The 13,426-nt window shown below is 46.4% G+C and overlaps 1 protein-coding gene across 1 annotated transcript; it reads right to left on the bottom strand.

Moving 5' to 3' along the window:
• Positions 1–4,606: 4,606 nt before the first annotated feature.
• On the bottom strand, positions 4,607–13,021 carry DMRT3 (doublesex and mab-3 related transcription factor 3). Its single transcript, XM_030467498.1, has 2 exons — positions 12,583–13,021; positions 4,607–5,767 (listed from the first exon to the last, which is right to left on the bottom strand). The coding sequence occupies exons 1-2, from the start codon at positions 13,019–13,021 to the stop codon at positions 4,803–4,805; spliced, it is 1,404 nt and encodes a 467-aa protein (XP_030323358.1). The 3' UTR covers positions 4,607–4,802.
• Between the last annotated feature and the right edge of the window lie 405 nt (positions 13,022–13,426).

Here is a 13,426-nt window from a genome sequence, read left to right as displayed (position 1 = left end):
CTGAAGCTTGCAAAGAGAAAAGAAAAAGCAAACCACACTCCCAGATGTGCTGTATTTTCTTTCTGTTGCAGTTTCAGGAAAGTCTGGATTCTGGCAGCAGACCACCTTAAAGTACATCTATCTCCCTCTGCAGGTGTCAAAATTTTCAGTGTATCTGAGCCTCCATGTCCATCCTCTACAAGATCTGCTGACTGGTAGCTCTCTATGGGTTTGATCCTCCACTTAAGGTCAGAATTTATCATGTGTACAGGGATGCTTGGCATATGGCTGTGGCTATGGTTCTCAAGCACTGCTGCTATTGTGGAAACTAATGGAATTAGTCTCTATTAAGGGATGAAACTCTTAACCAAGATTCCTCTTGTATCATACACAAAACAGCCTGCAGGGAGCTGCTGAGCCATCCGCCAAATCTGCCTGTGACAGTGCAGTATGCTGCAGGGACCACATTAACAAAATACCATTTAGGGTGAAAAGACTTGTCTTTGTTATCTTCCAATGGAAGATGAGTGCAAGACTGTTAAAATACTGTATTAAGTTAGTTTTTATAGGGAAGGGAGAAGAATGATGTTTCAGAGTTATATGTCCACTAAAATTGAAGTTTGGATAGTATGCATTCAGAAATAATTTTATTTTCCAGTAATGACAATATGCAGTATCACGTAAGAAATGAAATTGAAGAATCGATCTTATTCTTCAAATACAGGATAGCTTCAATATTAAAATTAACATATAAATTTAGCATCAATCTTATTTCCCCACTCACATCTGCTGAATAAATGCACATAAAGAATGAATCACTGAAACAGTATACTGAGAGAATCAAAGTCATTTTTCAAAGATGTCAGCACAAATGTGAGGTGAGCCTGTTCACCAAGCATCCAACAAATGTTGCAGAGGTGGCCCTTCAGGCCCATAAGAAAGGTAGGTCAGGGAGCCCAGGAAAAGCACCACAATCACTGGCAAAGGCAAGGTAGGGGGGGCTGGGGCAGGACATCCCCCACTGCACTGTGCTTATCCATCACTCTGACTTTTCCCTTATCTACAGGTATGTGAGCTGCTGGAGAGCCTAAGCATTGCATTAGGGCTCTCCACAGCACTCCTCTGAGGGAGAAATTATTGTTATTGTTATTGTTTACATCATTTTTAGCCTTATCTCCCTTGTCATAGCTAGAGGGGTTAATGAACAGGGATTAAGTAGTAGTAGCCAGTCTCTGCAGAGCACACTGCTCTGGTCCCTGGTGGGCCTGCACTGATGCTAAGGACAAGCAGAGACACATTGCCCGTTGGCTCTGTGTACATCTGCAGAGAGCTGGCAGTGAAATCAGATGTTTGACAGGCCAAGAAGTAGCCCCGGAGCATCCCAGAGAGGCTCCCGGGGCAGCTGCTCAAGCAGATAGAATTGTACAGAGGGTAAAGGGTGAAGCTCTCTTGCTCCAAGAAAGCCACAGCTTCTCCAACATACCATTAAAAACAAAACAAAAAACCAAACAAACAAACCACAGAACAAAAAACAAAAAAAACCCCACACAAAAACAAACAAACAAACAAAACAAAACAAAACAAAACCCACCAAACCCTCTGTGCTCTGTGGTTTCTAAGCAAAGGCCTCGTCTGGCTCAGTCCATCTTTCTTGACGACTTTCTTAAATCCATTTTTCTCACTGCGCGTTTCTGAGCATAGAAGCTTTTATCCTTCCTCACTCACAGGACTTCTCGCTTCCACGCTATTTAGTATTTGCTCCAATATGAAAATACTCTTTTTTAACCACAAGATGGAGCTGGAAAGCAGAAGGGTTCAGGAGCCGTGAGAAAGGATGCTGCACTTCGGCGGGCACTCAGTGGAATCAGGACTCGTCCCTGCTGTTGCCAGCTGCGGTGACACAGCTGTCACCATTCTGGTAAAAACACGTCCCGAGCCCGAGTGGGACCTATCAGCTCTGGGATGTCCCCATGTCGTGGCCCAGATGGATGGGACACCCAGTGGTCCTGCAGAAAGGGGGCTCCCATACCCATCAGTTGCCCGGGGCATGAGGGTGGGAAGGTGAGCATCCCCTGCCAGCATGGTGAGGGTCTGCAGAACAGGTCTGCCCTGTGGGCAGAAAGAGGACCTACCAACACACCAAGAGGTCCCTGCTAGGTGACAGCTAGGAGTTAAGAACTGTCTTTGCAGTGCCAGCCTGGAAAATACAGCTGTGAGAAGTGAGAAAAAAAGTAATTGCTCAAAGATACTATTGCAGGCCAATTCATGTTTTGTAAAACTCTAATCTTCTAGATAGCAAATATACCATGTGGTCAAAAAAAAAACTTTGTTCAACACCAAAACTTTAATTTTTTATTTTGAACACATTTAGGTATACTTTATTTCAGAAAAAACAAACAAAACATAAATAATTGTGATTGAATGGAAAGATATTTTAGCACATGTGACTAGGATTCTTTCAATTTGTTTGCTTTTTCAGAAAATAGTTTATCAAGAGATCCAATTTTTAAAACTACACTACTTACTCTTCATTTTGCACCACAAGTGTTTAGAATGATACTAGCTGACTCCAGTTTAGTCAAGGTTCACCCTTCTTTGAAAGATGTGTCCCAGTTTCCAGATGCCAAAATTCTGTTTTCTGAAAACCCACAGACCAGAGTGTGTAAGGTCACTATGAGGTGTTGTAGGTGCCACTGTCCGGTCTGTCTGCTGGAGAAGAATCATCCTCTGTAGCAAAAATAATAACAATAATAATTTAAAAATTCATTCAATGTAAAGGGATGCCTAAACATTGTGTTTTTTCTGGTGTAAAAACTACTTAGTATGTGAGCTCAAAACCAGTCAGCACTCCTGGAGCTACCTGCTCTCACCTAGCCTTTCACAATTAATTTGGCCATGCTGTCATATCACAGCATTTTACTACCTCATTCCTTTTGGTTTGCAGGATCAAGCCTATTTTATCAATTACTTTTTTTCTGTGGAGTGGCTTAAAGATGAATTTGTTTACAAAAGCCATATGAGTACAGGCAAATCTGTCAGCACAAAACTGTAATTCTGCGTTTATGAAAATTCCAGACGTTTTCACATTTATGCTTCCATAAGGGAAACTGTTTATTTTCTTTCTTCCTCCCCCCTGCCTTTATGTCTTTGCCTTATCACTAACAAATTGCTGTTCTGAACAGGTCAGAAAATTATACAAGAAAAAGTATTTTTCTGTTCATTTATCCCCGAAGGAAAATAAAATCATTATTTTCCTCTCTGTGCATGTTCAGCACCCCTATAAAATGCAAGATTCACTGGGTGCACAAACCTTACAAAATGTGAAATGCCAAATGAGGCATTAATATCATCAATGGCACCAGATAACATATATTACATTTTTTAAAGCCCATCTGCCTTAGAGTCCAACTTCATGGCAGCCTCAGTTGCTTTTGAGGTCTGGGACTAATCCATACACCTGACAGATCTGACAGACATTTCATCTGCATTCAGAGGTGTGTTTTGGAAAAGCCAGCTGCCAAGCAGATGCAGTCACTTGTGAATGGTTGAAAAAAATAGCACTAAAACCTTAAAAATTTTCTAAGTGGACAATTAATTTAGTGGCATTCCTTATCAGAAGCAATTCCTAATGTTACTCTGACACATGTAAGATATTCCGTGTAATCAATGCATGCAAACATGCAATAAATTGTTCAAACCATTACTTTTCTAGATTTAGGAAGTTACCATTTGGCTAAATATTATTTTAAAGAAATGCCTGCTATTACATCCTATTTCATTTTTTCTACTTCTACAGCATAGGAAAAAAGATTCTTCAGAAGTATTGGGAGAGCCTTTTTTTTCTGCTTGCTGTGACTGTAGCAAGCTCTGCTTTACTCAGCTGAGCCTGGAAGTGCTGCAGTATACACTCAAGAGACCTCAGCATTCCTGATGACAACATTTGGCTGATCTCAATTGCAAGCTACAAGGCAGGGAAGCAGATCTCGGATTTGGAAAAAGAGACTTCCCTTGACTGCAGTAGTTGGACCTGGACATTCTAACCCTGGCTGAGGACTAATTAGCTCTCAATCTTCAGAAATTTTATTTGCCCAGTATAAATGACATAAACCAAGATCATCATCTTAGTTAATTTTTCTAGAGTCCTTAGCATGCTACATTAACCTGATAATGCTTAATCTGGTGTTCATTTCACAATACACTTCATGCAATTCACAGCTGTAATTGGTTTTACATTGACATTACACATTCCAAGCTAGCCATGGAAAAAGTGTAACCTTATGATTTCTCTGAAAAGTGTCCAAGCTCAAATGGCACACAAGCAACTCATGCTAGTTTTGTGTGCATACTTTTTAATTCTGCCTTTTCTTTCACTGCAAGGATGCTCACTGGCATAAGACTGTAAAGTACTTGTTTTGCAATTGAACTACATTTGTTTGAGTTGTTATGTCCTGAGGAGTTCTCTCTTACAAAACAGCATTCAAGTATTTCAGTTTAACATCCCCATTTTTTCTGTGTTAAGGAACAAAGTAGACCTTGGGCTTCTGTTTCCACTATGAGTCTTCCAGAGTCCTGTAACTGATAGCTGGAAAGTCTTCCTTTGTAACACACACTCAGCACTAAAGCCAGAGTATTGCTATTTGGCATTACCAGTGAAGTGCAAGAAATTAAATAAGTTATGTCTTTATTGCTATAGTACAATACCAAGCAAAGTCACTTTTTAGTACAATTGCAAGGGCTTTGTAGAGCATGTGTCCCTCCTCTTAGGGCCCAGTAGTTCAGCTGCACTGCAAGTATAATTTAGCTATCACGTGTCAAATGGCAGTCTAAGAAGATGTGTTGAGTATTCTTGAGTCTGAAGAATCAGACCTTTCATCATACTCATCTTCTGTGTAAATTGGTTGCTTAGTCACAATGGGACAGCCCTCATCAGGGACTGAGATCCTAGGGTCTTCTGATGAGCGGGAGGGAAGGACAGGTGAGCTTCGGAAAACACTGGCTGAGTTGCTAGAGAAAGGACTGACATACTGGGACCGTAGCTGGTACTGCTGCTGCAGTGTCATGGTGTTCCACAGGGTGACATCATTGGGCAGGAATGGGCTGGACTGGTTTCTTGTCAAAGTGTTCCTCAGCATCAAGGGGTAGCGTGGTGGCTGAGGGAAAGGGTGCTGCAAAGGTACAGCCAGAGGGTTTGGTACAACACTACTGGAATCGGCAGAGAACCTCAGCGTGTCAGGAACCCTAAATGCTGAGCCCACTGACCACTTGGAAGAGGAGATAGGGTATGAACTCAGTGTGTGTTCAAAAATGTGCCCATTGGATGGCAAAACGAGACCATCAGATTCTGTAGAAGTTCTCTCCCCACCAGCCACTGAAGACCGACTGGACAGAAGAACCTCTACAGCACTCACCAGATCACCACCACACCCCTTCAGGATCAACTCCAGCACAGTTGGCTTTTGGTTAGGAAAGATCTTTTTCAAGACTTCAAGTGGAGGTCTGTTGGCTTTCAAACTGAAAGGTAAAGAAACTGTCCCAGAAGGACCTTCTATCAGGAGGTGGTTCTGCTCTGGGTGGTACTTGGGGCTGTCTGGATGGCTCTCTGTGGTCCCTCCATTTTTCTGAACAGCATAACCAACCTCATCCACTGAAACAATTTCAGGGCTTTCAGGTGTGAAGCAGTTTTTGGCTTTAGTCATGTCTGGGGAACTCCTTTGGTCTGTGTCTTTGTCACTGTAGGTCTCAGCACTGTCTGCTCCACTGGCATCGCCCAGCCTCTCTTCATTCATATCTGCAAAGAGAAGGTGGAGAAGTTAAAGAAAAGCTGAGGCCAAATGGTTTTACATACATTGAGAATTCAATCTTCTTGAAGATAAGAGAGCAGGGTCCTAGGGGAAAAATGCATTTTTCACATAGATTCTGATAAAATGAAGGCCTCTTTGAGACATGCCATGAGAACAAAACTGCTAAAGAATATTATGACTGGTTTAGACACTAAATGCTGCCTTATAGATATCTGTCTCATTTTCACATGTACAAGAAAAGCAGCAATAGTCATTTTTGAGCTACATCAAACATGCTTTATCAGTCCTTTCCCATGGGCTACAAAGCAACAATACACCACTGAAGTGCAAGCTTTCTTAGAAGAATTTCAGCACTTTCACATCATAACTCCTCACTAGCACCATCTAACCGACTGTGAGATTAAGACATCCAGAGGGCACTTGGCACACCAAAAGTCACCCTGAGAGCCAAATAGCATGGGTACAACCACTCCATCTTGACTATTGGCAGAAGGTTAAAGAAGTCTTATAATAAATCAGTGTATTCTAGTTCAGACTCTGTCTCTACAGGCACTCATTCCTTCCCCAGCAAGAATCATGGGCCTTTCTTTCCTCCAAGACCTAGAGTACAGCTGACATACAGCTTGGCCCATTAAAGCCCAGAATCTAGAAAAATTTGGTTTAGAGCACACCTCTGAAAGACAACTGGTCTGACCTCCTGTTCAAGGCAGGAGTAACCTGAAATATAGAGCAGGGTGCTCAGCAGACTTTTATGTAATTCCACGGATGAAAACTCTACAACTTACCTCAGCCCTTGCCCCAGGTAACTTGGGTTTTTTTGCTAAACTAAGAAAGTCAAGAGCTGAGTACAGGGCTGAAAACAAGTTTGTTCACCACATTGTCTCTAGACAGACACTCAATAAGGGGGGGTATCTCAGATCTCTGGTCACTTTGCTAATGCCTGTCCAGAGTGTGAAAAACTTTTAGATACAACTGTTTGCCAGAAAGAAATAGAGGAAAGGTTAAAAGCTTTCATAGCTTATGCGTAAGGGTGCCAATGTATTTGCTTGAGATTGTTTGCACATATTTCCCAAGAATGCTGTTCTGCTGGCCTTCCTCATACTTCTCAATGATCATCTCTCTGGGAAGCATTGATGTCTCAGCTAAGGATCTTTGTCCAAGTTGACAGTGGCACAGCTTGCTTTAACTGCATAGGGTAGTGCTTTTGCACACATATATCTGACAGGCTATCTGCAGAAATAAATACAAATACTTGTGTGTTTCTCCAAACCCCTGATGATAAACACAACTAGAGAAAGAAGTTAAAAGAAACAAGTAAAAGTTCTGAAAATGTGCTGATGATCACCCCTGCCTAATCCAGAAGAAACAAGTTAAATGTGTGCAATCAGTTGAGCCTCACTGGTCAGCATGAACACTCCTGCCTCTCTCTCACCCCAGTTAACATGTAGGGTGTTGCACTCTGAAGAGGGGTAAGATCGGTTTGAGACAAACTCTACTAGTGCAATTTACCTAGCAAGAAATTGCTATGCTCACGAGAATGGAAGCTGTAGAGAACGATAAGATCCTGGCTGAGCTCAGCTTGATAGTGTGGTAAAGGGAGGTTCTCATCATGAAAATGGCTGCGCCAGGCAGAAATGACAGGCCATCCTACAGAGTGTTGGGATGCTGCTACTTGAGATTGAGTGAATCTGAGGATTATGAATGCCCTTAGAAAGATCTCTCCCTCTTTTAGCAGAATAACCTGATTTGGGTCCCCATTTTTACACTGGGCATGGTCTCTATCCAGTGCAAACAGAGAAACAACAACTCTGCATGTAGGTATATTACAGAACAGGCAATATATGTAGACACTTCCTTATACACTCAGTGCAGCAGTCTTGCCTGAGCATCTGAAGGGGAATGCAGGAAATGTTTGCCTGCAGTAAACTGGCAGTGTGTATCCTTATGAGGATGGCTTCACACTACCTTTCCCTCCTAATTCCATCAAATGTTCATAATCATGCATTTTGTACAAAAGACAGGATGTTTAGAATAATTCACATCTGAGTGAAATGGGCAATTTAAACATCATTATCTTACTGGGCAGCTGGAAGACAGTTAATTTCCTGTCTCTGTCTTTCCAGAGCCAGAGAGGCAGTTAAGGGAGACAATGGTTGTAATTTCCACATAGATTGCACTGTGCTACCAAATATTACCAAATGGGCCACATACAGGTCGAGCAGGCTTCAGAACTACCGTGCTTTTCAAGAGTCTCTTTATGGGCTGGTAACAAGTACCACCGGGGAGAAATATATGCTACTAAAAAATTGATCAGATTAGATTTCCCTTATACCCTCCATAATCCTTACAAATTACTGGTTTTAAGATATTTCAGGTATATTTGGCTGAGATTTGGTTAAAATTTTTCTTCACATTCCAAAGACTTTTCCCACTTAAGTTTGCATCTTTCTCATCAGAAGACTGCAGAGATCACGGCTCAGCCTCAGACAGTCTCCTCATAAAGCACAACTCATAGTGATGCGTCTCACCAGGCTGCCGGGCTCACAGAGTCGAATCGGATTCCGGTGATTTAAATAAAATGTTGATATTAACAGGAGGATGATTATCCTCTGTTGGTTACACTGAGTTTGGATGCTATTGTATTTGGTTTGTTGGGTTTTTTTGTTTGGTTAGTTGGTTGGTATCTTGGGGTTTTCTGTTGGGGCTTTGTTGTTTGGTTTGGTTTTGGGGTTTGGTTTTTTGTTTGTTTGTGGGGGTTTTTTTGGTTGGTTGGTTGGTTGGTTGGTTGGTTGGTTGGGGGTTGTTTGGTTTTTTGGTTTTGGGCTTTTTTTTGTTTGTTTTTGGTTGGTTGTTTTTTGGCTAGTTGTTTCTTTGGTTTTGGCTCGCTGTTTGTTGTTTTGATTTGGGGGTTTTTTGGGGGGAGAGGGGGTTGCTTTTCGCCCCTGCCTTTACTAGAGCGTTTCTGGCCGCCGGTGCCGGGTGGTTTCGCTCAGCGGCCGCAGCCGCGGTGCGCGGTCTCACCCCCGGCGCGCTGGGCCGATCCGATCGCACGGCCGCTGCCGGCTCACCCAGCGGGTTCCCCGTGCTTTCCTGCCCGGCAGATTGTTTTTCAAGATGCTTTTTCCTCGTTTGGACACCACGTCCCCCCCGGGAGGAACGCCTGGAGGCTGTCCCCCGTCCTCCACGGGAGATGCCGAGGTCAGGGTTTTCGTCTGTTTAACATGGGCACAAAGCAGCAATCGTTGAATAACGACAGACTGTATGAATGTCCTCATGTGGGCACTGAATTGTAAGAATATTGCATGCATATATAAACCTCAAAATATTTCCAGGTACAAAAATATTAATTTGGTGCTCAGATTATACAACTGAAGATTTTTTTAGCAACACTCATAAGCTTTACATGAGAACGTTCTAAGCTTTAAGGAAGAAATACCAACCTCAGATATTTCTGAGGTTCGATTTTTGTTGCTTTAGTTGGTTGGGTGGAGTTATGTTTGTTTGGTTTGGGTTTTTCTGTTTGTTTATGTTTAGTTTTTATCAAGTTCTCTGCATTTAAGTATTATTTTGCCAGCCCTGTGCAAACTGAAGAAACTGCTTTTGCATTGATGTAAACCATGGGGAGTATTCACCAAATAATACACATGCATAGGTAGAGACAGACACACATTCAGATCTACAGAGATACAGTGGAAATACAGACACCAACGAAGAGAATGGGAAAACCATGCACGTATTCACAGTAAAATCTACATAAATAAATAAAGTTGCTATGACTTTGGGCCAACATACACCCCAGTTTTTTTATGCCTATTTATACATTAAGGATCATAAAGCAAATACTGTGAAGAAGCCAAATAAAAGAAAAACAGGTGAGAGAGAACCTGTCCTCAAGTTAATAACTTGTCTGGAAAACTTGGTCTAATACTTTGGAACCAAAATCGCTTTTTACATATTCCTACTGACTTTCTGTTAAAACAGCTTGTGCATTGATTGTTAGAACAGCTCTTCCTGAAATGCAGATTTTCTTGGATCACAAAAATATCTGGTATTTTACCTCTTTCTATTATTAGAATCAACTAATACCAGAACTAGCATAAAGGCACATAAAACTAAAGTCACGTAATGCTTGCAGTGGTTTTTGTGGGGGTTTTGGGTTGGGATTATTTTTTGGTTGGTCTTGCATTGTTTTTCCTTTTTCTTTTTTTTTTTTTTTTCTTTTTATTTGTAATTCTGTTTTGGTGTGTCAGTGGGCTTGCTATATTGCTTGTTTTTTGTTGTTCTCTGGTGGTGGCGACTCATTGGTTGGTTTAGGGGTCCTTTGGTTTGCTGTTTGTCCTAAATTACTTTCTGTCCAAACTTTCTTCCTCATCTTCAAAGGTACCTAAGGTACTTCATAGAACACTAGGCAGCTTCCAAACTACCATAGAGATGGCTGTGCTGCACTAAGATGGATCTGAAATTAACAGAAGGCTCAATACATCGTCGTATTTATTATTTGCTAGCCTTGGTAATTATTGCTAAGACAGAGAAAAGTAACACACACTCATTTGGAAGATGAAAGTTAATGAGCATATTATCAGGGGGAGGAATTAACACAAGTTAACACAAGCAGATGCAACAGGGGTAGTGTCTGAGCACGTCGTTTGCAAAGAACAGAACTTTACAACTGTCCCATTGAAATGACAAAATCTCGCACAAACGAGATCTGATTCTACTGTATATTGGGAAATACCTCCTCTGTACTGAAAAACACCTTCAGGGAGATTAATGTCCGGGTGAGGACTAAAAGTGTGTCAGTCCGGGGGAACAAATAATTACAAATAATTACATCATCTATTCTCACGACGGTATTAATATAGGTAGCAGGGAGAGAGGGAAGAGAAAGCCCTGACATTCAAAGCATGCAGAATAGTTGGAAATAAAAACGCTATCTGGTTAAACAGTGACAGGAGAACCCTCCGATGGGCTGGTTTTCTGCTTTTCTCTCAAGCATTCCCATGTTCATAAAAGACGGAGAAAAAACCAAACTCTGTAACAATTGTTTTAGGAGACGGAAGACAGCAGAGAGGTCTACAACCGGGGCTGCTCCCCGGCACCCCCGGACCCGGGGCAGAGGTGTCGCTGTAGTTGTCCCCCCCAACCCGACCTCACTGCGGAGGGGACCGGCGCCAAGGGTCTTGATTTATGATCACCTCCACTTTTTTCTCCCCCCGCCCCCTTCCCCTCCACCTCATGCCCCGTAAAGCTGTTAGCAGAAAGTGCTGACTGGCTGGCAAGGAAAAATTTCTCATCAATACACTTTGATTGTATTTTGCAAACAAAACGCCTGTTGCTTGGTAACATTTCACTTCAGCCTGACCTTCCCCAAAAGTTATTGCTATCAGATTCGATTTACACTGTCCTACCGTGATTACTGTAATCTTTTAAGCTGGGAAGTTCATATATCAGGGGCAACAAAAGTTGAGCATGCAAGTCAATACCGTTCCTATCTGCCAGATTTATATCCTGCTGGCGAAGTTTATTTGTTTCACTTTCTGGAAGGAGGCAAGGCGGGCTTTTCCCTTCTTTTTCACGCCTTTTCTTACCCTCCACGAGGTCCCAGCCACGGCAAAGCGCCGTCCCGGGTACGGGGGGGGGGGGGGGGGGAGGGGGGGGGAGGATGTAGAGGGGCTCCGAGCCGGCGGGGAGGCTGCCGGAGGTCAGACGGAAATCTGGGGAGCGGACGGGTCGGGATCGGGCGGAGGTACAAGGGATGTACAAGGTACAAGGAGAGACAGAGGGCGGTCAGGTTGTGCCGAGGGCTGGACAGGGAGAAGCGGGTGCCAGTCCACCCTCAATCCCACCATACGAACAGACCCTGTCGTGCCTCTGCCTCGGCCCCCGGGGCTGTGTCTTCCCCAGAGCTGGAAGAGCACAGAACAGTGCCAAGCGAACGCCTCCGGGGCCGGGGAAAGACGCTAGAAGTGCCCTCGGAGAGAGGCCGGCTGGTCCCGCTCCTCCTCAACCACCCCGCGGGTGTGGGGTAGCGAGCTGTAAGGAGCCAAGCTGTGCAGCAGTCGCCAGGGGTTGCTATTTCCCACCCGGGGCAGGGGGTAAAATTTCGCCGCAGTCACTACAAGCCGGGCATCCTAGTCGGGGTAGGCTGCCGGCTCTCGCCCGGGCATGAGGCGCGAAAGGGAACGGCTGCTCCGACGAGTAGCTTTTGCGTCCAGCAATATGAGTTCCCGGTAGGTAGCACTCACAGGGGGCCGGTTGGGGCCAGCATCCCCGACCTGCCGAAATCTGCCCCAGGAGCGGCTCGGCGGTATACACTGGAGCACGAAAGAAGCCGAAACAACCGGCTCGTCCTTCCCAGGTCCAGCCGCACCCCATCCCGGACCTGTTTGCTGCACAGAGACCCCCCCAGCTCCCAGAATCGCTGTTGCCCCAAGCTCCTCATGAAGGCTCTGTCCTGGAGGATGTCCCGCAGCCAAACCCCGGCCGCCAGCCTAGCAACGGTGTTTGCCGGTACCAACGCCGGTCTTGGCGCCTGCGAGCCCGGCTGAGGGGCGAACCAGGCACTGTGCCACTCGTTGCTTTTAAAAAGTGCGCTTGCCGGGACGGAGGACCGAGTGTGGGCTTTCCCCCCTTACCCTTCCCACGGAGCCCGTCGGGGGGAAGGGCAAGGACTCGCCTTTCCGCCAAGCACCCCTTCCTCGAGACCCGCCCGTCGGGGCCTCGGCCCGGGTGCTGCCCTCCCTCCCTCCCTCCCCACCCCAGGCTTCGCGTCCGCCTCCATCCCCCGCTTGCCCGGCCTCACCTGCCTTGGGGAGCGGCCCCGGGAGAGTGGGGGGCGGCTCGGCGGCCCAGCGCAGGGCAGCAGCGGCAGGCAGCTCGGCGGGGGCCCGCGGCGGCGCTGCGCAGGGCGGCGGTCCCGGCGGCGGGGCGGAGGGCTCGGCGCTGCCGGGCGGCCCCGGGAGGGCGCGCAGGGAGTCCGGGAGGAGGCTTTCCAGGCTCTCGTTGGCCTGTTGCCGGCGCAGCGCCACCTGCGCGGCCATCACCCGTTGCCGCTCGATGATGAGGATGCACTTCTCGCAGGTGCAGTCCTTGAAGCGGCAGTAGCGTTTGTGGCCCTTCAGCCAGGACAGCACGCCGTGGTTGCGGCACCGGGCACACTTGGGCGTCCGCTGCAGCGGAGCCCGCGGGGGTTGCGACACCGGGCCGCCCATGTAGAGGTACGGAGAGCCGTAGCCGTTCATGCCCGCGGGAGGAGCTGGGATGGCTCGGGGGCGCAGAAGGGGGCAACGGGGGCGGACGGAGGCCGGGGCGGCGGAGGAAAGGACAGGAGAAGAGAGGAGGCGGGCGGGCTCGACGGGGAGCGCAGCCCCGGACCCAGGCCGGCGGGGATAACCGCCGTCCGCAGCGGTGGCACCGGCGGGCAGAGCGCTGCCACAGGGTCGGAGAGACAGTGCCGCTGCCCGCGCCGCCCCGCCGAGCTCAGCGCTCTTCCGCTCACCCCCGCCCCTCGCCCGCCCCCCTCCTTCTCCGCTGCTGCCGGGAGGATGGAGAGAAGAGGAGGGACGGAGAGAGAGAAGGAGGGAGGAGAGAGGCTGGGGGGGGCCTCTGCCCCTTCGTCGGGGGCGGCGACGCGGTCGGAGCAGTGT

The sequence above is a fragment of the Calypte anna genome, chromosome Z (genome assembly GCF_003957555.1).
Source record: "Calypte anna isolate BGI_N300 chromosome Z, bCalAnn1_v1.p, whole genome shotgun sequence".
In the NCBI taxonomy this organism is placed as follows: Eukaryota; Metazoa; Chordata; class Aves; order Apodiformes; family Trochilidae; genus Calypte; species Calypte anna.
The sequence above is the reverse complement of the archived record's forward strand: the minus strand, read 5'-3'. Positions and strand labels throughout refer to the sequence as shown.